Source organism: Phodopus roborovskii, unplaced genomic scaffold (genome assembly GCF_943737965.1).
Source record: "Phodopus roborovskii unplaced genomic scaffold, PHOROB, whole genome shotgun sequence".
NCBI classification, from domain to species: domain Eukaryota; kingdom Metazoa; phylum Chordata; class Mammalia; order Rodentia; family Cricetidae; genus Phodopus; species Phodopus roborovskii.
Window position 1 is genome coordinate 4,206,953 of NW_026126540.1, and position 21,028 is coordinate 4,227,980.

The 21,028-nt window shown below is 39.4% G+C and overlaps 1 protein-coding gene across 1 annotated transcript in view; it reads right to left on the reverse strand.

Annotated features, from left to right (window-relative positions):
- Window positions 1-3,839: 3,839 nt before the first annotated feature.
- Window positions 3,840-21,028, reverse strand: part of Ift80 (intraflagellar transport 80) — a 98,625-nt gene continuing 81,436 nt past the window's right edge. Inside the window, exons 19-20 of the mRNA XM_051198802.1 lie at window positions 15,674-15,797; window positions 3,840-4,120 (exon numbers count right to left, since the gene is read on the reverse strand). Of these exons, the coding sequence (XP_051054759.1) occupies window positions 4,010-4,120; window positions 15,674-15,797 (235 nt within the window). The 3' untranslated portion in view covers window positions 3,840-4,009. The remainder of the gene's footprint in view (window positions 4,121-15,673; window positions 15,798-21,028) is intronic.

Below are 21,028 nucleotides of genomic sequence, written 5' to 3' on the forward strand. Positions count from 1 at the left end.
TTCTCTCCTGCTATAACAAAATACTGCAGAATGGATGAATTACAAAGAAATTACTTTCTAATGACTTTGGAGGTTGAGAAATGCACTATCACGGCGCTGGGATCTGGTAAGGTCCTTCTCTTTGCATCCTAACCGGGTGGAGGGCATAACACAGTAAGAAGACAAGTATAGGTGGAGCAAGGAGACATATGTCTGTGTTGAGAGAAAACCTTTTCTCTCAACTCCACTCTCTTATTAAGGCACCAGTGCATTTGTGAGAGTGGGGCCCTCATGACCTAAACACTTCTTAAAGGTCTTACCTCCTAGTACCTTCACTATAGCAATTAAATTTCAACATGAGATTTGAAGAGGACATTCAAGCCATGGCACTCTATAGGTTAACTAGTCCTGTGTTGTTTATTGATAGAAATAGCACTATAATTCTATACTTTAATGTAATCTTACACTGTGTGGCATGGACTGAGGGAGAAGTACTTGAAAGACCATTATCGTTGTTTATGATCTAGAATCAGCACAATGGTCGATGCCGTTTCCAAAGGTGGAGAAGCAGGATTGGTACCTAAGGATACAGGAATGAGTAATTAGATTAAATAGAGAATGCCAAGATTATATTAATGCTTCAAAGAAGGCTTAGAGGGGCACATGATAGTGTATTACTTCAGATATACCTGATGACTAAAGGGGTGATGCCCTGTGTTACTAAGACCTCTCCTGGTTTTGGAAGTTGACAAGGCCTAACTGATGCTTGTAAACCTAAGGGAATCTATCTGTGAGGTATGTTGGTCATTAAAATGATAAAGGCCCATTGTAAGGAGTAGGTTTTTCCTCCTGCTGATGGTCTTGTCCTGCTGCAGCACCAGCCCCAATTAACACACTGTCTCTGTATTTGATATAATGCTATTGGCCAGGTACTAGTTTCTTATCTGTCTTAAATATTAACCCATTTCTGCTAATCTATGTATTTCCATGTGCTTTCATCTTACCAGAGAGCCAGCTGGCGTCCTGCTCTCTCCAGACTCTCCATCTTGGCTCCTCCTTACTACTTCCTCTTTCCTCCTTGTCTCCTAGCCCCACCTATCTTGCTTTCCTATTGGCCAACAGCGCTTTATTCATAAACCAGTATGAGAAACATATTTACAGACTGACATCTCCCATCAGCCCTTACTAACAGAGATTAGTAATACACCAGTATCTTCTTTAGTTACATTTATCATATACAATTGGTGATTCACACTGGCCTGGTTGGTTAAGAGTCCAATATTAGTGTTGCCAACTGCACTGGGAAATTACAAATGTTTTTACTGTGCTCTGAAGGGTATGAATTTTTGTTGTTGTTGTTGTTGTTTACTTTAAAAGATACTGTGTCAAAGACCAGGGGATTGTCTATAATAAAGAATCTACCTGACCTTTGGAGGACTGAAGGAGAGTAACTGGCACAGAATTTCCAAAGTTCCAGAACTGTCCTATACAATACGGTATCTGTTATAATGAATGAGGTGATTTCTGGGAAGGAACCTAAACAGGGTATGGTTGCCAGAAGAGGTGGGGGCTAGAAATGAAGTTCAACTGCTGGCTAGTTTATAATGTCAACATGACAAAGGTTAAGAATTATTTGTAAAGAGGGGATCTCAATTGAGAAAATGCCTCCATAAGATTCACCTGTTGGCAAGCCTGTAGTGCATTTTCTTAACCAGCGATTGATATAGGAGGGCCCAGCCCATCAAAGATGGTACAACCTCTGGGGAGGAATTAGTTCTGAAGTACTATAAAAAAGCAGGCCAAGCAAGCCATGAGGAGCAAGCCAGTAAGCAACATCCTTTTATGGTCTCTGCATTAGCTCCTGTTGCCAAATTCCTGCCCTGTTTGAGTTCTTGACAAGACTTCCTTCAATGATGGACTGTGATGTGAAATGAAACTGAAATAAACCCTTTCCTTCCCAAATTGCTTTTGGTCATGGTGTTTTATCACAGGAAACTAACACAAAAGCCAGTGTTTTAATCAATTATGTGTATGTAATGAAACTTTGATTTTAAAAACAAAACAGAGAACCCCAAGACATCAAGACTTGGGGAATAAGCTTCCTGTTGAACACATTCATGAGTGAGGCAGATGGTCAGTCTCCTGAAATCCACAAGATCAGAACATGGAAATTCTGTTCTGATCTTCCTTTTCCCCAGGCCATGCCCCATGTGCCTCTTCTATGTGCCTGTTTACTTTTCCATTTACCATTCTAAGTAAAGACTTCCAGTGAGTTCTACAAAAAAAACTAGTGAATTATCAAACCTGAAGCAGACGGATTTATGGGAACCCCAGATGTACAGCCATGTCAGACACAAGGGCAGGTAGTCTTCGGAGTCTGGAACTCAAGATAATTCAGCTGTGGTCCATGACCTTTGTGTTGTCTATTGCTAGGTAGTCAGTGTCAAAACTGAATTAATTATAAAACACCACAGAATACAGACAGACTTCATTATTTTTTATTGTGATAAAATATACAAACATAAAACTTAACCTTTTAACCATTTTTTCTTTTTAAACATTACAATGAAATTTAACAATGAAGAAAACATGTATAACATATAAGTAAATTCCCCAGATTTCATGAAATGAACACACTCTTGTATCCAAATTCTGAACCAAGAATTGAACAGTCTAACATTTCATAAAAGAAAAGGAATATATTGGGAAGGTAACCTACATGAGAAATTACAATGGAAGGGAAAGAGGCAATGTGTCCTAAGGAGTATGTATGAGCTCTGTAATGCATCGATTCCAAGCAGAAGTTTAGGGACACTTTAGAGGGATATCTGTATCACTGTTAAAAAGCTTTGGTGGACAGTAATTTGGGATATACTAGATTAAGGCCAGCAAAACAGCTTTATCCACAGAGGAGGTGAGTTTTAAAAACTCAGACTGTAGGTTTTAACAGCCCAGGCACTCTCAAGTCAAGAGAGGAATAAAGAAAAGGGAACTTGCCCACCTCTTTTTCAATATGATAAAAATAAAATAAAATTTATCATTTTAACCCCTTTTAAGAGGACTATTGAGGTTCATTAACATCCACAATGCTATGCAACCATCACCATTATCCATTTCTAGAACTTACTCATCCCAAAGAGAAACTCTGCACACGCTACACAATAAAACCCCAATCTTCTAAGTTCTTGTCCCTCTTTTCTCTTTTCTGCCAGGAAGAACTTGCTTATTCTAGGTACTTCATGTAAACACTATCTCCCAGGACTGACTTCTGTGATCTGTTCACTTCACTTAGAGTAAGTTTACCAAGGCACATCTATGTTACAGCATGTGTCACAGTTCAATCCTTTCAGGAGAGAATAATTCCACTGCATGAGGATACCACATTGCTTTATGTAATGCCAGTGGATGGACATCTGAATTGTTCGCAGCTGTTGTTATTTGAATGACACCATCAACTTCGGTGCACAAGTGTCTGCACTGTAACATTTCCCCAAATCTGTTCTTATGTATTTTTATTTTTATAAACTATGAGAGATACTTTACAATGTACAAATCAAATAGAAACTAACAATAACATACATTGTATATAACCCCAGGCTTTATTATAAGCATCAATAACTATTCATACTAAAGAACCAGGAATAAAGAAATAAAAAAAAAAAAAAAAACTGGAATGTAACTAATGTAACTCGGGCATAGATAAGCATATACAAATACTTTGTTAATTATTAGACTAGAAAAATATAAATGATGGAATTATATCAATTATTTTGTGCTTAATCTTCCTGAATGTACTTTTAGTATTAAATACACAGAAAGTGCATACAATTATATTAAAGATAATGCCTTTTTTTTTTTTTTTTTGATGGTGCTGGGGATCAAACCCAGGGCCACATGCATGCTAGGCAAGTACTCTACCATTCAGAGACAACACTAGCCTTAAAATCATGCTTTTTTTTTTTTTTTTTAAAGCAAACAAAACATGCACATCTTTGGTTACTCTGAACTAGTTTAGAGGTCGGTGAGGCATTCAGTGCTTTAAGCCCATGTTCTTGACAGACTGGCTACTAGTTGATCGGTCACGTTCTTTAGTAATTTCCATCTCAATTTTGGCTTTGATTTTCTCCCAGTCTATTTGGAGCTACAACAGAAGAGAAATGAGAGTCATGCTTATATCCTATGTTTTATTTAATCCAAAGTAACCAAGAGTTAACAAAATAGAACATATGACTTCCAAAATGGAAAGAGGGGAGGTATTATTGAGAAGTTATTGGGAAGTAATGCTGAAAATCCATGAGCTCCCTTTAAGATTAAGAGAGCAATTCCAGAGCACAAGGAAGACTTGTATTGTGATGGGGAAGAGCAAAATTCTGTGCAGCTATTTACAGAGTGCATGGACACAGTCCACAGGGCCTCAGGGTTCTGCACAAGAGCTTAGGAACAACGTCAAGCAGCTGCCCTGCTCGGCTCCCAGCAAAAGCAAACTGGGCAGGGCAGCAACTAGGCTGTGTTTGCATCAGCTCTGGTCTGGATATCACATAAGGTGAGTTTCCCAGGAGGAGCCCAGCTACAAGGAAAGACAAGGGAATGATGTTTCACAAATGGCTCCATTGCAACTACTCTTAAAGTGACAGAAGGATGTGGTAGTCACCAACTGATGAAAGCCATCAGAAGAAGCAGAGGACAGTCAAGAATGGGACACATGAGAGTAAGAAAAGATTTGAATCTGTTTTATTTTCTTTTATCTGTGATGAGGGCAAGTCTACCCTAGCCACCTACGCCTAACTATCCCTTTCTAGGCTCCTTAGTCTTAATGCTGGGAAAGGACTCCTCTGTCCCTAACTTCTACAAGCAATTTATTTAGAAATATTTATTCCTTTAGGAATCTATTGTTAAACAAATCTGGAGATCACTTATTTAGGAATGTGTGTCCTCTGAGGCAATCAGGTCCTAGACTAAGCTTAAATTATGAAATGGACACAGAGCTCTAAGACTTGGTCAGAAATGAAGAGGCTTTTAACTCCACATAGGTGAAAACAGCATGAAACCTGAACAAAGCAGTTCCTGCTGCCTGAACAGATTCATCTGAAGAAACTTCATCTTAATGGAACTGCATACTACACTGTACTAGTAGTTGATTGAATAATTTGGTTCTTTCTTATTTCATATGCTATGTCTAAATTTCCAATAAGCAATTTGTTGATATTTTGATGACCTTAAAAATAATTGTACATATTTATCTATAATAAATAAGATAGGCTGATTAATAATTAATAGAATTTCTTTTAGCCTAGAAGGTAACTGTCTGTACTAAGAATCAAATGACAGCAGAGCAAAGTTATTGAAAGACTGATTTTTCAATCAGGCCACAACTTGATATTTTTAAATGACAATGCATGTGTTTCCATGTCTAACAAAACATTTATAAAAAAGGAAGACAAACTTCGCTGACTGCCTTGGCCTTCTTCCAGCCTTGACTAACATTTGTTTCTCTAGTGAGACACAATACAACGATAGCCGCACACCTGTTACAGCGCTGCAGCAGCAGTCAGTCTTGTCAACTGAGCTGATGGCATTATTAGTTACTTGTTGAAATGTAAATGCAATGTGTCGATGGATGGTCTCCTGCAGAAGTTGACTGTATCATCTTGGCTGGCATTTATCCGGTTTTAGGACTGTGTCCTACAGATAATTTAGTTCTAGATAGGAATATTTTTAACAGTATGTTTTGGATAAAGGTGCTTGTTCTCAGACAGTTTCAAGTGACTTCTACATCAAAAGCCTTACTTTCTACTGTAGGAAGTGCAAATTATTTGGAACTTATTTTGACCCCTCATCAATTCTAAGTCATATAAAAGCATTTAAAAATCCATAGCTAATGGCTCTATCCAGCACCCAGCTTGCCTACTCTTAGTAAAGATTGGCTGCTTAGCAGAGAATAAAATGGCAATCAGGCATGAATTCATATGTCTTCATCCTTGTAAGTTTATCTATACTTGGCATCACCCATCTGCTTTCCTTCTGCCTTAGGTCAACCTCTTCACATGGTCTCTGAAGCCTTTTCTCTTGACTCCTCTAGGACACTGCCTTCGGTAATCACATTCTTAAGTCCTTTTTGCTTCCTGCCTCTCTTAACTCTGTCCCTAAGAGCTCTTACCTTATTTTTCTCACTCAGGACTCTAGTTCTCTCCCCAGAACACTGTAATGGCTGTCCATCAGTTACCCTTCAGAAAGCTGTGTTTAATGTAGAGCCGGAGATCAGGCCCAGTACTTCACACATGCTAGGCAAGGGCTCTGTCACTGAACTATATCCTTGGGCCTGGAAACATCAATGAAACCACTATCCATTGTTTTCAGTTCTTACCCTATATGCCTTCTCTATTCAACAAGTATTTAACACTTGTTTATGTTAAGTTCAGGGTTCGATAGTGGGTAAAAACATTTACCCCCACCACTGACACCTCTCCTAACACAATGCACCCTACCTCTCTTGTAGTTTGTGTTCCTTTCAAATGCCCTCCCCCAGCCACCTTAGATAATGTCAGAAAGTGCAATTTTTCCTCACCTGTCCTAAATTCACGGTGCTATAGACAAAGGACAGATAAACAAGAGAAACAAGCCAGTTTATCAGTGTGTGTAGTAACATGGCTCAGGGGAAAGGTGACTCAAAGCAGTGGCTTTAAACTCTGGCTAACAGCATTGTCACAAATAAGAGACTGAAAAGAAATGACAGGACAAAAAGAATAGCAGTTTTTAGATTCCAGAGATAAGAAGCCAAGGAAAGGTAACAAAATGAGAACAAACCAATGGAGTGAGGACTGGAGATTGCTCTTTCTGGCACTGTCTCTGAGCTGACTATATGCTGTCTCCAGGGGGATGGAGAGGTGGCTCAGCAGTTAATAGAGTTTTCTGCACTGGCAAGGATTGGAGTTCAGTTCCCAGCACCCACATCTCGTGCTTACAGTCACCCACAACTGCAGCTCCAGGGGTTCCAATGCCCTCTTCTGGGCTCCACAAGCACTTGTACAAACACACACACACACACACACACACACACACACACACACACACACACACAAATAATAATAATATTATTAAATATTTTCAGTAAAGCAGAATTTCTATCCCGTGTTCTGGTATAAAGTGGGCAAAGAACAGAGCTCTTTCCATTGGCGACTTCTCATGCTGTTAATGATACATACTTACACAGTTCTAGTTCTGAAGTAGTATATATGGCTATAATTTCGGCAAAATAGATAAATGTGGATGATAGATTATGACTAGTCTATAAACCAAGTGATACCAGGCATTCAGCAAATAGATGTCTGCCATGTAAGCTATTTTCCTAGGGGGAACCTTAATATCAATACTCAGAAATTTTTAAGTAACATTTTTTTTCTTTTAAAATGACTGTTTTGTGATTTTGTCGTTTTTGTTAACTTTCAAATGGCATCTATGAGGAAGAAAAGCACAAGACTAGAACACCAAAGGGAATCAAAGTGAGCTGTGGCATAGTTTAAGGAAAAAAATACAGAGTAAACCCTGTTGCTCTGGCTGAGGTATCACTTACAACTGAGGTATTACTGAACAAGAAAAAGAAGATAATTTTTTCTATTTAAAATGTAATTTCGAGCTGGAGTGGCACCTGATACTCTTGAAGAAGATGTACGTTTGATTCCTAGTACCCATGTAGGGCCACTCACAACTGCCTGTAATGCCAGCTTGGGATCTGATGCCCTCTCCTGTCCTCTGCGGGCATAGCACTCATGACCACAAACTCATACAGATACACACAGACACATAATTTAAAACAAAAATATTTTACAAACAAACTAAAATGTCACTGAAGGAAGGGCTGTATTTTGTATTTGTGTTTTCTCAAATGGGGAAAACAAATTTAAGAGCTAACTTTCTTCCTAGATATTCACACTATTTATCTAAAATTATCAAATAACAAATAACACACAACCTCAAGACAAATTATCATTAAAAAACTGATGTGAAGTCTTTTTTTAGGTTTTTTTTTTTTTAAAAGGGTAAAAATCTAGAAAAAAAAAAACTACCAGGATTGATGACTCGTGCCCGTAAACCAAGCCTTAAGGATGTTGAGGCAGGAGAGGACCTCCAAGTTAGATGCCATCTCAAACTAGATAGTGAGATCCTAGCTTGCTTAGACTACAGAGTAAGGCCCTGTTAACAAAGAAACAAAGAGATCTCTGCGGGTCCACTTGGAGTTCCTGCAGGCAAGATCCTTGACCCACAAATCCGGGCCCCTGCCAAAGAACGAGGTCTCAGCTGGAGAGCGCCAGTTTCCAGTGAGATCCCACTACCCTGCAAAACCTTCTCAAGTTCCAGCCCAGCCCTCGTCCTCTTCTGCCGGCTATTGGCCAGAGGTGAGTCTGGGCCCAATTGGGGCTGCCTGTCCCCTTCAACCTCTTTCCCCCCTCCCCCGCCTGAACTCCCTGGATTGGCCCCTGATCCTGCTGCTCCTGTCTCCGGTCCCCTTTGAGAGCACCCTTGGAGCTCTGATACACCCCCCACCCATCCCAACCTCCAGCCTACCCCCCCCCCACCCTGTGCCCTACCCCACCTAAGGTCCTGCCGCTCTGGTTGAGCACTGGGACAGAGGGTGGAGCCAACAGTCCACCCTACTTCAGAGACCTCTCGGAGCAACTCCGAACAAAGGAGACCTGACTATCCACGTGGGACCACCTGTAATTTCCACCTGATTGGTCCCTGACCCCGCCTCCAGTCCTCTGCTGGAGTCCCAGGCCCCTCCCAGAGATCCGCCTATCTCTGCGGGTCCACTTGGAGTTCCTGCAGGCAAGATCCTTGACCCACAAATCCCGGCCCCCGCCAAAGAAGGGGGGGCCCGGGGGGGAGCGCCCCGTTTCCGGGGGAGCCCCCCTCACCCTGAAAAACTTTTTCGTGCCCCCCCCCCCCCCGCCCCTGGTGGGGGGGGTTGGGGGGGGGGGGGGGGCCTCGGGGGGGGGGGGACAAAAAGAGAAAAAGATAATTTTTTTTTTTTACATAAAAGGGTGTGTGGGGGGGGAGAGTGAGGGGGGGGAGGGGCAAACAATAACGGGAGGGGGGGGGGGGGGGGGGAAGGGGGGGGGGGCAAGAGAACACCTAACAACAGAAAGACAAACATGACACCACCAGAATCTAGGGAATCTACACCAACTAGAATGGAACACAACAACAAAGCAGAGGAAGCAGAAGGGTACGACTTAAAAATCACCATCATAAAAATGATAGAGGCCCTCAAAGAAGATATGAGAAAATCCCTTAAAGAAATAGAGGAAAAAACAAACAAAAAAGTGGAAGAAATGAACAAATTCCTTAAGGAAAGTACAGAAAGCCAAGAAAAAACAATTAACCAGGTGAAGGAAACGGTTCAAGATTTGAAAACCGAAATTGAGAAAATAAAGGCAACACAAATGGAAGGAAAGCTGGAAATTGAAAAGCTGGGCAAAAAATCGGAAACCACGGACACAAGCATAACCAATAGAATTCAAGAGATGGAAGAGAGAATCTCAGGCGCAGAAGATAAACTAGAAGAAATAGATTCATCGACCAAAGAAAACCATAAATCCAACAAATCCTTAACACACAATATCCAGGAAATGTGGGACACCATGAAAAGGCCAAACCTAAGAATAATAGGCATAGAGGAAGGTGAGGAAGCCCAGCTCAAAGGTGCTGAAAACATATTCAACAAAATCATCGAGGAAAACTTTCCAAATCTGAAGAAGGACATGCCCATGAAAGTACAAGAAGCATACCGAACCCCAAATAGGCTGGACCAAAGAAAAAAGACCCTCGACATATAATAATCAAAACACCTAGCATACAGAATAAAGAAAGAATATTAAGAGCAGCGAAGGAAAAAGGACAGGTAACATATAAAGGCAGACCTATCAAAATTACACCTGACTTCTCCATGGAAACCCTCAAGGCCAGAAGGTCCTGGATAGATGTTCTAAAAGTACTAAGAGAACACGGATGCCAGCCTAGGCTACTATATCCAGCAAAACTCTCAGTCAATATAGATGGAGAGAACAAGATATTCAATGACAAAACCAGATTTTCCCAATATGTATCTACAAATCCAGCCCTACAGAAAGTATTGGAAGGAAAATTCCAACCCAAGGAAGGTAACTACGCCCACAAAAATGTAGGCAACAGATAATCCAACTACACCAGAAACCTAGGGTGAAGCAGAACAAATATATTCACAATACCACTGCCAACAACAAACCTAAATCAAACAACCATCAACAATCAATGGTCCTTACTCACCCTCAACATTAATGGTTTTAACTCACCTATAAAAAGACACAGATTAACAGAATGGATACGAAGACAGAATCCATCCTTCTGCTGCATACAAGAAACACATCTTAGCTCCAAAGATAGACATTACCTCAGGGTAAAGGGTTGGGAAAAGATTTTCCAATCAAATGGAAATAAGAAGCAAGCAGGCGTAGCTATCCTAATATCTAACAAGCTAGACTTCAAACCAAAACTAGTCAAAAGAGATGAAGACGGTCATTTCATATTCATCTCAGGAGAAATCCATCAACACAAAGTCTCAATTCTGAACATCTATGCCCCTAATACAAAGCCACCCACATTCGTAAAAGAAACACTACTAAAACTCAAAGCTCATATAAAACCTCACACACTTATAGTGGGAGACTTCAATACACCACTCTCAACACTAGACAGGACCACAAATCAGAAACTCAACAAAGAAACAAAAGAATTAACAGAAGTTATGTCTCAACTGGGGCTAACAGACATCTATAGAACATTCCATCCAAAGACAAAAGAATATACCTTCTTCTCTGCTCCACATGGAACCTTCTCTAAAATCGACCACATACTAGGAGACATAACAAACCTCAACAGATACAAGAGAATAGAAATAGTCCCCTGTATCTTATCGGACCACCATGCTTTAAAATTGGAATTCAACAACAATACAAATAGCAGAAAACCTGCAAACTCATGGAAACTTAACAATGTGCAATTGCACCACTCCTGGGTCAAAGAAGAAATAAAGAAAGAAATTAAAGACTTTCTAATATTCAACGAGAATGAGGATACAACATACCCGAACTTATGGGACACCTTGAAAGCAGTGCTACGAGGGAAGTTCATTGCACTAAGTGCCCATATGAAGAAAACAGAGGATAGTCACATGAATGAATTAACAGCGCAACTGAAAACCTTAGAACAGAGAGAAGCGAATTCACCCCGCAGGAGCAGACGCCAGGAAATAATCAACTTGAGGGCTGAAATCAACAAAATAGAAACCAGGAAAACAATACAAAAAATCAATGCAACAAAGAGTTGGTTTTTTGAGAAAATCAACAAGATTGATAAACCTTTATCCAAATTAACGAAAAAGCAGAGACAGAACATGCAAATTAACAAAATCAGAAACGAAATGGGGAACATAACAACAGACACAGAGGAAATCCAGACAATTTTCAGGTCATACTCCAAAATCTGTATTCCACAAAAATTGAAAATTCAAAGGAAATGGACAAGTTTCTGGATAACTATCACTTACCAAAATTAAATCAAGAACAGACAAACAACTTAAATAGACCTATAACCCGAAATGAAATAGAAGCAGTCATCGAAAGCCTTCCAACGAAAAAAAGTCCAGGGCCAGATGGATTCAGTGCAGAATTCTACCAGACATTCAAGGAAGAACTAATACCACTACTCCTCAAACTGTTCCACAAGATAGAAACAGAAGGTTTATTGCCAATCTCTTTTTATGAGGCCACAATAACTTTGGTACCCAAACCTCACAAAGACACAACTAAGAAAGAAAACTACAGACCAATATCCCTGATGAACATCGATGCAAAAATACTCAATAAAATAATGGCAAACCGAATTCAAAAATACATCAGAGAAATCATCCACCATGATTAAGTAGGCTTCATACCTGGATTGCAGGGATGGTTTAACATACGAAAATCTATCAACGTGATCCACCATATAAACAAACGGAAAAAGAAAAACCATATGATTATCTCCCTAGATGCAGAAAAAGCCTTCGATAAAATTCAACACCCTTTCATGATAAAGGTATTAGAGAGGTCAGGGATAACAGGAACATACCTAAACATAATAAGAGCAATATACAGCAAACCAACTGCCAACATCAAACTGAATGGAGAGAAACTTAAGCCAATTCCTCTAAAATCAGGAACAAGACAAGGCTGTCCTCTCTCTCCATATCTCTTCAATATCGTACTAGAAGTTCTAGCTAATGCTATAAGACAACAAAAGGAGATCAAGGGCATCCAAATTGAAAAGGAAGAAGTCAAACTGTCTCTATTTGCAGATGACATGATAGTTTACATAAGCGACCCAATAAACTCTACCAGGGAACTCCTACAGCTGATAAACACCTTCAGCAAACTAGCAGGATACAAGATAAACTCAAAAAAATCAGTAGCCCTATTTTTTTCAGACGACAAAGAGGCAGAGAAAGAAATCAGAGAAACATCACCCTTTACAATAGCCACAAGCAACATAAAGTATCTTGGTGTAACGCTTACCAAACAAGTAAAAGATCTATATAATAAGAACTTTGTGACTCTAAAGAAAGAAATTAAAGAAGATACCAGAAAATGGAAAGACCTCCCATGCTCTTGGATAGGTAGGATAAACATAGTAAAAATGGCAATCTTACCAAAAGCAATCTACAGATTCAATGCAATCCCCATTAAAATCCCACCACAATTCTTCACCGACCTTGAAAGGATAATAATCAACTTTATATGGAAAAACAAAAGACCCAGGATAGCCAAAACAACCCTATACAATAAAAGAACAGCAGGAGGCATCACCATTCCTGACTTTAAGCTCTACTACAGAGCTATAGTTCTGAAAACAGCCTGGTATTGGCATAAAAATAGACAGGTAGACCAATGGAATCGAATTGAAAATCCTGATATTAATCCACGCACCTATGAACACCTGATTTTCGACAAAACAGCTAAAATTATACAATGGGGCAAAGACAGCATCTTCAACAAATGGTGCTGGCACAATTGGATGAGGGTGTGTAGAAGACTGCAGATAGACCCATGTCTGTCGCCATGCACAAAACTCAAGTCCAAATGGATCAAAGACCTCAACATCAATCCAGCCACATTGAACCTCTTAGAAGAGAAAGTAGGAGGTACCCTTGAACAAATTGGTATAGGAGACCGCTTCTTGAACATAACTCCAGGGGCATAGACACTGAAAGAAACAATTAATAAATGGGACCTCTTCAAACTTAGAAGCTTCTGTAAGGCAAAGGACACAGTTGACAAGACCAAACGGCAGCCCACTGACTGGGAAAAGATTTTCACTAATCCTATATCCGACAAAGGGCTGATCTCCAAAATATACAAAGAACTCAAGAAACTAGTCAACAAAACACCAAATAACCCTATTAAAAAATGGGGTACAGAACTGAAGAAAGAATTCTCAATGGAGGAAATCAAAAAGGCTGAAAGACACTTAAGAAAATGCTCCACATCCTTAGCTATCAGGGAAATGCAAATCAAAACAACTTTGAGATACCATCTTACCCCTGCCAGAATGGCTAAAATTAGAAACACCAGTGATGACTTATGTTGGAGAGGATGTGGAGAAAGTGGAACACTCCTCCACTGCTGGTGGGAGTGCAAACTCATACAGCCACTTTGGAGGTCAGTATGGCGGTTCCTCAGGAAAATGGGAATTAGTTTACCACAGGACCCGGCAATCCCCCCCTCTTAGGCATATACCCAAAGGATTCACATCAATGCAACAAAGACATCTGTTCAACTATGTTCATAGCAGCACTATTTGTAATAGCAAGAACCTGGAAGCAACCTAGATGCCCTTCAATTGAAGAATGGTTAATGAAGATGTGGCACATCTACACAATGGAATACTACTCTGCAGAAAAAAATAATGGTATCTTGAAATTCGCAGGCAAGTGGATGGCACTTGAAGAAACCATCCTGAATGAGGTAACCGAGTCACAAAAAGAGGAACACAGTATGTACTCACTCATATATGGATTTTAGACCTAGATCAAATGATCACCAGCCTATAATTCACATCACCAGAGGAACTAGGATACAAATTGTATTCTAAGAGATTCATATAAAGTCCCTCACAGAACTGGGAAGGGACAAGTCCCCCAGACCTCAGGTATAGTGGGGGAGGACAGCTAATGGAGAGAGAAGTAGGAGAAAATGAGAGGGAGGAGAGGAAGGCATGTGCGACCAGGAGGATTGAGCCTGGTTAGGAATGGAAAATAGGAAAGAGAGAGAGAGACAGAGACACAGAGAGAGAACATAAAAGAGGGAGCCAATATTGGTTTGAAGATAAAGTTGAACACAAAGAAAGGTCGAGGGAACTACAAGACTGCTCCCAACTAACAATCTCAGCTTCCGTGGAAAGGCTATCATAAATGCCCTTCCCGGAGAGTGAGATCAACAACTAACTTCTCCATGGAGTCCTCAACTAATGCCTGTTGAAAACAGGAGCAAACACCCATACATAAACACTGAGTCAAACTAGAACCCAGAAGCAGATGGAGAGGACAAGACCATGCGGTAGAAGTACATAGGAACACCTTACCTGAACAAAAGGGGGAGAAAAGGGCCAATACTATTAATTGGGAAGCCAAAAAAGAGGGGTCTCCCGCCCCCCCCAATTTGGGTCCAGGCCCAAAGGCCCGAGGAGCCCGAGAGACCTGACAGAGAGGAGGGGGCCTGTGTGCCTGCTGCATAGAAAAAATTACTACTAAAATCCCTTTTACAGGGATGTTCTATTTATTTTAGAGATAGGAGAGGAGCCCTTCTCCTTACCTCTCAGGCTCTTTATCATTTCATCATCTCACCACATTGTCGATATCCTCTATTTTGTTTTGTGGTGGGGGGGGGGGGGTGGGGAGGGTGTATAGAGGGGAGAGGAGGGAGGAGAGAGGGAGGGGGGGAGGGAGGAGGGGGGGGAGGGCTTGGGGGGGAGGGGAGGGAGGGAGGGAGAGGGAACTGGGATCGACATGTAAAATAATAATAAAAAAAAAAAAACGCTTTGACTCCAAAATTTAAGTTGAAGAACAAGTTACTGGGGAAAAGTATTTCTATTTTTGTTTCCACAGAAAATGAAAAGATGTGGATTCCTTCCAGACTAATGTGGTTTGATCACACCAGACCGCCTGAAACAGAGTACAAGCTGATCCTACATTCCAAACAGCTGGACAAAACAGCCCTACAGACTACAGCTAGGATATCTGAATCTTCTTCGAATCCCCCAAGACAGCGCCCCTTACCAGCAGGAAGTAGTTTGGAAAGAACGACGCCCAAATTCCCAAATATTGTGTATAAATGTTTGTTTTCATTTAATTGGACTTTGTTATATAAAATTAAATAAAAAATACTCTATATGCATAAAAAAAAACAAAAACAAAAAAAAAAAAACAAAGAAACAAAGAAACAACAACCACCAAGAGCCTAGAAAAAGTAAGACTATAATCATATAGTCACAAAATAAAATGACAAGATCACAAGAGAAAAAAAATGCCTTTTGAAATTATAGTATGAATCATGCACCCTTTGACATAAAATGACTGTTTTATATAAAGCATATATACTACTATAAAACACTGTGCAATACTTACACCTTCTGCATATTGCAAATATCGTTTATTAGTTTCCTGTTTACCAAATGTCTCCAAAAATTTTTGACGATAAGCAAGAACTGTATCAACATGGGTTTTGTATTTTACAGCCAACTCCAGTGCCCTATAATGAGAAATTACACAAATTATCAATATCACTGTGTCTAAACAACAGAGTTTTGAAATTAGAGGTAGGACAAATGACTGTTCTGCTTACCCTATAGTCTGGAAAGCCATTTTCTGCTTTAACCATCTGTGTATTTTTTTTAAAGCCCGGATGAGACATGACCTTTCTTGCTGACCAGCCACTCTTATATGAATGTAACATATAAATACTGTGTCAATTTTGCATACTATAGGTTAGCACTATTTATGAGGCGTGTATTATAGACTCTACTCTAGCCTATATAGTTTTTGAAGGGAGATTATGTTTTAATTTCCTTTAGTGAGTACTGCAGAGTACATGTATGAAAAATACTCAGCAAAATTTTGGTAAATTACAAAAAGCAAAAACCTAACATCTTGTGAATCTACAATAAACTTATGAAATTAAAAAGTGATATTACTATATCAAATTTTAAATCTTATACAATAAAAATTTAAAATTAAACCACTATGACTAATGCTATTACTATCTGAATCTTGGAAAAGGAATGCTAAGATGGCTAGGTGTCTTAGCCACCAAACCCAATCAATGATGTGAGTTTAATTCATAGGTCAACATGATGGAAAGAATCAACTTCCCCAAGTTGTCTTTTGACCTCCACCTATGCACATGTGTACAAATCAATCAATCAATCAATCAATCAATCAATTGAATGATTAAATTTTTAAAATTTCATGAAAATGTTAGGAAGCCACTGAAATTTTATAACTCAATGTATCTATAAAACTATGCTATTTTAAGGTAAGCCTTTAAATATGAAAATTATTAAAAAACAAAACAAACAAAAAACATTAGCATCACACCAAAGAGTCATGTTTATCCTGATGACAACCTGCAAGGAGGTGAACAGATTATCTCAGCCCAGGCTTCCATGTAAGTTTGACTAGGACCACAGCCTTGTCAAAATCCTGTGTATGATTCATAGGACTTGAGTCAAGAAAAGCCAAGTGGAATATTTGTCTCTATATATTTTTTACTGTCATCTTGATTTAAGGCATGGGTGACAGTCATCAAAGTAGTCAAACATGCATCAATTAACAAGTTCTCATGTTTTCTACTATGCCATGACATGAACAGAACTATGTTTTATGTGATGTAACTGTTATTTATTTTAGATAAAACTGAACATTAATATTTTATAACTTGTGACTCTTCAGTATTAGCCAAATTAAATAATATCTTCCAAAAGAATTTTTGGGGCCAGAAAGATATCTCAGAAAGGAAAGTTACTGGCATGCAAATCTGGTAACTTGTGTTCCATCCTGGGAACCAACACAAAGGTGAAAAGAGAGAACCAATTTCACAAACTGGTTCTCTGACTTCCATGTTTGCACTGTGCCAAATGTATTCTCCCCACATCCATCCATCCATCCACCCATCCATCCATTCATCCACCCACCCACCCACCCACCCACCCATCCATCCATCCTTCCTTCCTTCCACCTATCTCTCTCGATATCTATACCTATATATCCCTGCCACACACTCTAAAGTATTTTGAATAATAGTGTGTTTTGACAGTTGATAATCAATTGAGGGAGCTATCAAAGGCAACAGAAAAACTACAAATGTAACTCAGTAACATCACAAATGGGAATGCCAAAATGAAATATGATTTCTTATAAAACAGATTAACATGTTAACATATGCTATGTATTGCTGTGGTGTTTTGAATTATAATGGCCCTCGTAGGCTCACAGATTTGAATGCTTGGTCACCAGAGACTGGCACTATTGAAAGACTCAGGAGGTGTGTCCCTGCTAAAGTAGGTGTCGCCTTGTTGGAGGAAGTGTGTCACTGCAGCTGGGATTTGATGGTTCACGAGTCCAAGCCAGGCCCAGTGGCCCACTCTTCCTACTGCCCGTGGATCTGGATAAACTCTCAGCTATTTCTCCTGCACCATTTCCGTCTGTGTGCCACCATATTCCCCATCATGATGAAATGGACTAGCCCTCTGAATATGTAAGAAAGACCCTCTCTTTTATAGGAGCTGCTGTCTCTTGACAGCAACAGAACCTTGATTGACATGGGCCCCAAGGATTCTCTTGTTTTTTGCAACTTTTAAGTCTTTTAGAGAAAAATGAGCCAAGAAGATGGGTATTGAAATGAAAAATAAAAGTCAACAAATGAAGTAACAGGAGCTCTAAGATGAGCAATGGTAGTCAAGATGCCCTATTCCTTCTAGCCCTCTATCTACCCAAGCCTCTGATCCTGGTGGGCTGGATGTCAGTGAAGACTCAGATGAATCACACTACTGGCCCCTTACAGTTGGTGATGGGCTGGGACATCTTGCCTGCAAAAGTGAAACTAGGCATACATAGGCAGCCATTCTGTACTGGGGCTTTAAAAAAATTTTTTTTTTAAAAAAAGGAGGTAATTTGGTATGCAAACATCAATACATTCCGTTATGCAGAAAAGACAATGTAATGCCTAATCTTGTATTCAGAGGTTAGGTCCTCAGTATTATCTACACTACTATCATTATTATAATAATAAAACATGCATTAATTATTTGAAGAATAATGGCTAAAAGTAAACATTTACATACATGCTATTTTAAGTATTCTCTAAATGCATACACACTGGGTAAAAATTGTTTCTCTACCATATTTAGGAGGAACTTACTTCAAATTATATAAGGGCTTTGGGAACAGTGTGTCTCTAGTTTTAAAATGGTTTGGCAACCAAACAAATGTGACATTAGATTCTAGGGCTGGAATAAGTCCATGTATTTTAAATAGGAAGAAGTTATATAAAAAGATATGATAACTTCTAAAATATGATCTTTTGCATAACTTGAATGAATCAAAAGTACTTTATATAACTAGTATACAATTAGAAATTATTAACATTTATACACAGGATCAATGTGGCTACCTGGGGCTTTCATTTCGTCCTCTCCTAACTTCAGCTTCTCAGTGAACATTAACACTCAGTGTTCAAAGTAGACACCAAACAGCTAAGCTGCCTACCCACAAGTCTGTAGGATCTGCATTCTACTAGGGTGAAGGCAATCTCCAAATGCTAATACAAAATACAGATACACAACCAGTAAGAACATGAATGAATTAAAACCTAGTCCCTTCTAGATGCTCTCAACAGAGCATCTAGGGACCTCCAAAGTAATCTAATATATCATCCAATGCTTCCTTCTATCATTCAAGAATTAAGAGAACTAGTAGTGACCATTACCACTTGCTAATATCCAAAAACCACAGATGATCCAGACATATAGAAACACACATACTGCATTTAGTCTCCCTCTCCCCACCCCCAATAAACTTAAACCTATAAGGCTCTAGATTCATGACCAATTTGTAGCTAAATCAGGAGACAGTCACCAAAAAGATGTACTCAACAATATCAAGATGACAGGGAATTCTAAAGGTCCAGTTTCTTCAATGAGAAAATTATAAGCAAACACAAAAAACAGAACCTGTCTAAGAATGTATCAACTACTCAGAACATATAGGTATTTTTTGGGGGGGTCTCTATGCAAGCCATAAAACACTAGATAACAGAGAAATAAGAACTATGTATAATACCTGATGTTTTTAAAGTGTGACCATGGTATCATGGCTGCTAAAATCTTTTAGAGATATATGCTTAAATACAGTAGATTGTCTTAAATAGTAAGAGAAGGAAGGTTGTGGAGGCTTTAAAAACTGATCAGTGTTGAAGCTGACTGATGGTGTTCATCAAACTATTTTCTATGTGCTTTTCCATAACAAGCATTTTTTCAATTTCATCTTTTTGGTTCCTCCTGATGTATTTTGCTGAAACACTTTTTCTCCTTTGCATATACTAGGCAAGCATCATTCTACAAATCAAGAGCTATTCCCTAGCATAGTCCTGTGTGTGTGTGTGTGTGTGTGTGTAGGTCAGAAGGTGACACTGGGTGTCATCCTTAATTGGTCTCCACTTACTTATTTTAAATGTTTTATATAATTAATTAAGTTTGTTATTTGACATTTTCAAACATGTATAAAATGCATCCTTTTCTCACCTTCCACTCTCATCTCCCTCCTACAAATCTGTTTCCCGTGTATCATTTTGTATGTGTTTAGCCACCCATTAAGCTTAACCAGGGTCCTCTGTGTTAGCATGGGTAGAGAATTATTCAATGGCTCCCCATATCCCAGAATGTTTCAGTAACCTATATTAGAGCAAGAAGAGGTATGGCCACGGGAACCTGTGGCAAAGCCAGTTCTGAGCAGGTAACCAGAGCTGCTGTGAGTTCAAGATTACAGTGACTGTCATGTCTAGAAGACAGTGTTTAGAAGCAATTCTCCTCTCTTCTGGCTCTTACCTCCCTCTCCTGAGATGAAGCCTTGGAGGGCATGTTATAAATATCTTCTTAGGTCTGAGCACTCATCTGTCACTCTACCTTACTTTTTAACATAGGGTTTTTCACTGAACATGGAACTTGCCAATTCAGCTAAACTGGCTGGCCAGCAAACCCCTTCCTCTCCACCTTCCCAGCACTATGATTACAGCTTTTTATGTGGGTGCTTGGAATCCAAACTTAGGTCCTTACATGCATGAGTGGCAAACACTTTCCCAAGTGAGTTGTCCTCCTAGCCCCCACTGAATCCTCTCCTTAAGTCAACCCTAACATATGGGCATTCAGTAGAGCTGACTGTCCTCTATTCTCTCTATAGATGCTCATCATTATCCCATGACATCATACTCTACTAAAGGCTTTACCTCAAAGTCTGGGAGCACCCTTGAACTTCACATCTGTAAATCCCACTCCAGGTAGGGCTTCATGACATTGACAAAGGAAATTTAAATAAAACAATCAAGAATTTTGCACATGGGCTGGAAAGATAGCTCAGCAGTTAAAAGCACTCACTGGCTGCTATTCCAGGGTCCTAAATTCAATTCCAAGCAAACACATGATGGCACACAACCATCTATAATGGGATCTAATGCCCTCTTCTGGAATAAATGTGTATATGCAAATAGAATACTCATATACATAAAATAAATGAATTTTTTTTAAAAAAATATTTTTGTACAGATTAACCATTACCTCATACTCCCCGGAAAATAAATAATGCACCATGAAGTAGAGTTTGGGCCTGCACAATGCTCCACAAAAATATGGGCTTTTTCTGCTACTAAAAGTACATGAGTAAATTTATGCCCTAATAGCCTTTCCTTTTATATATGCAATACTAAGCACT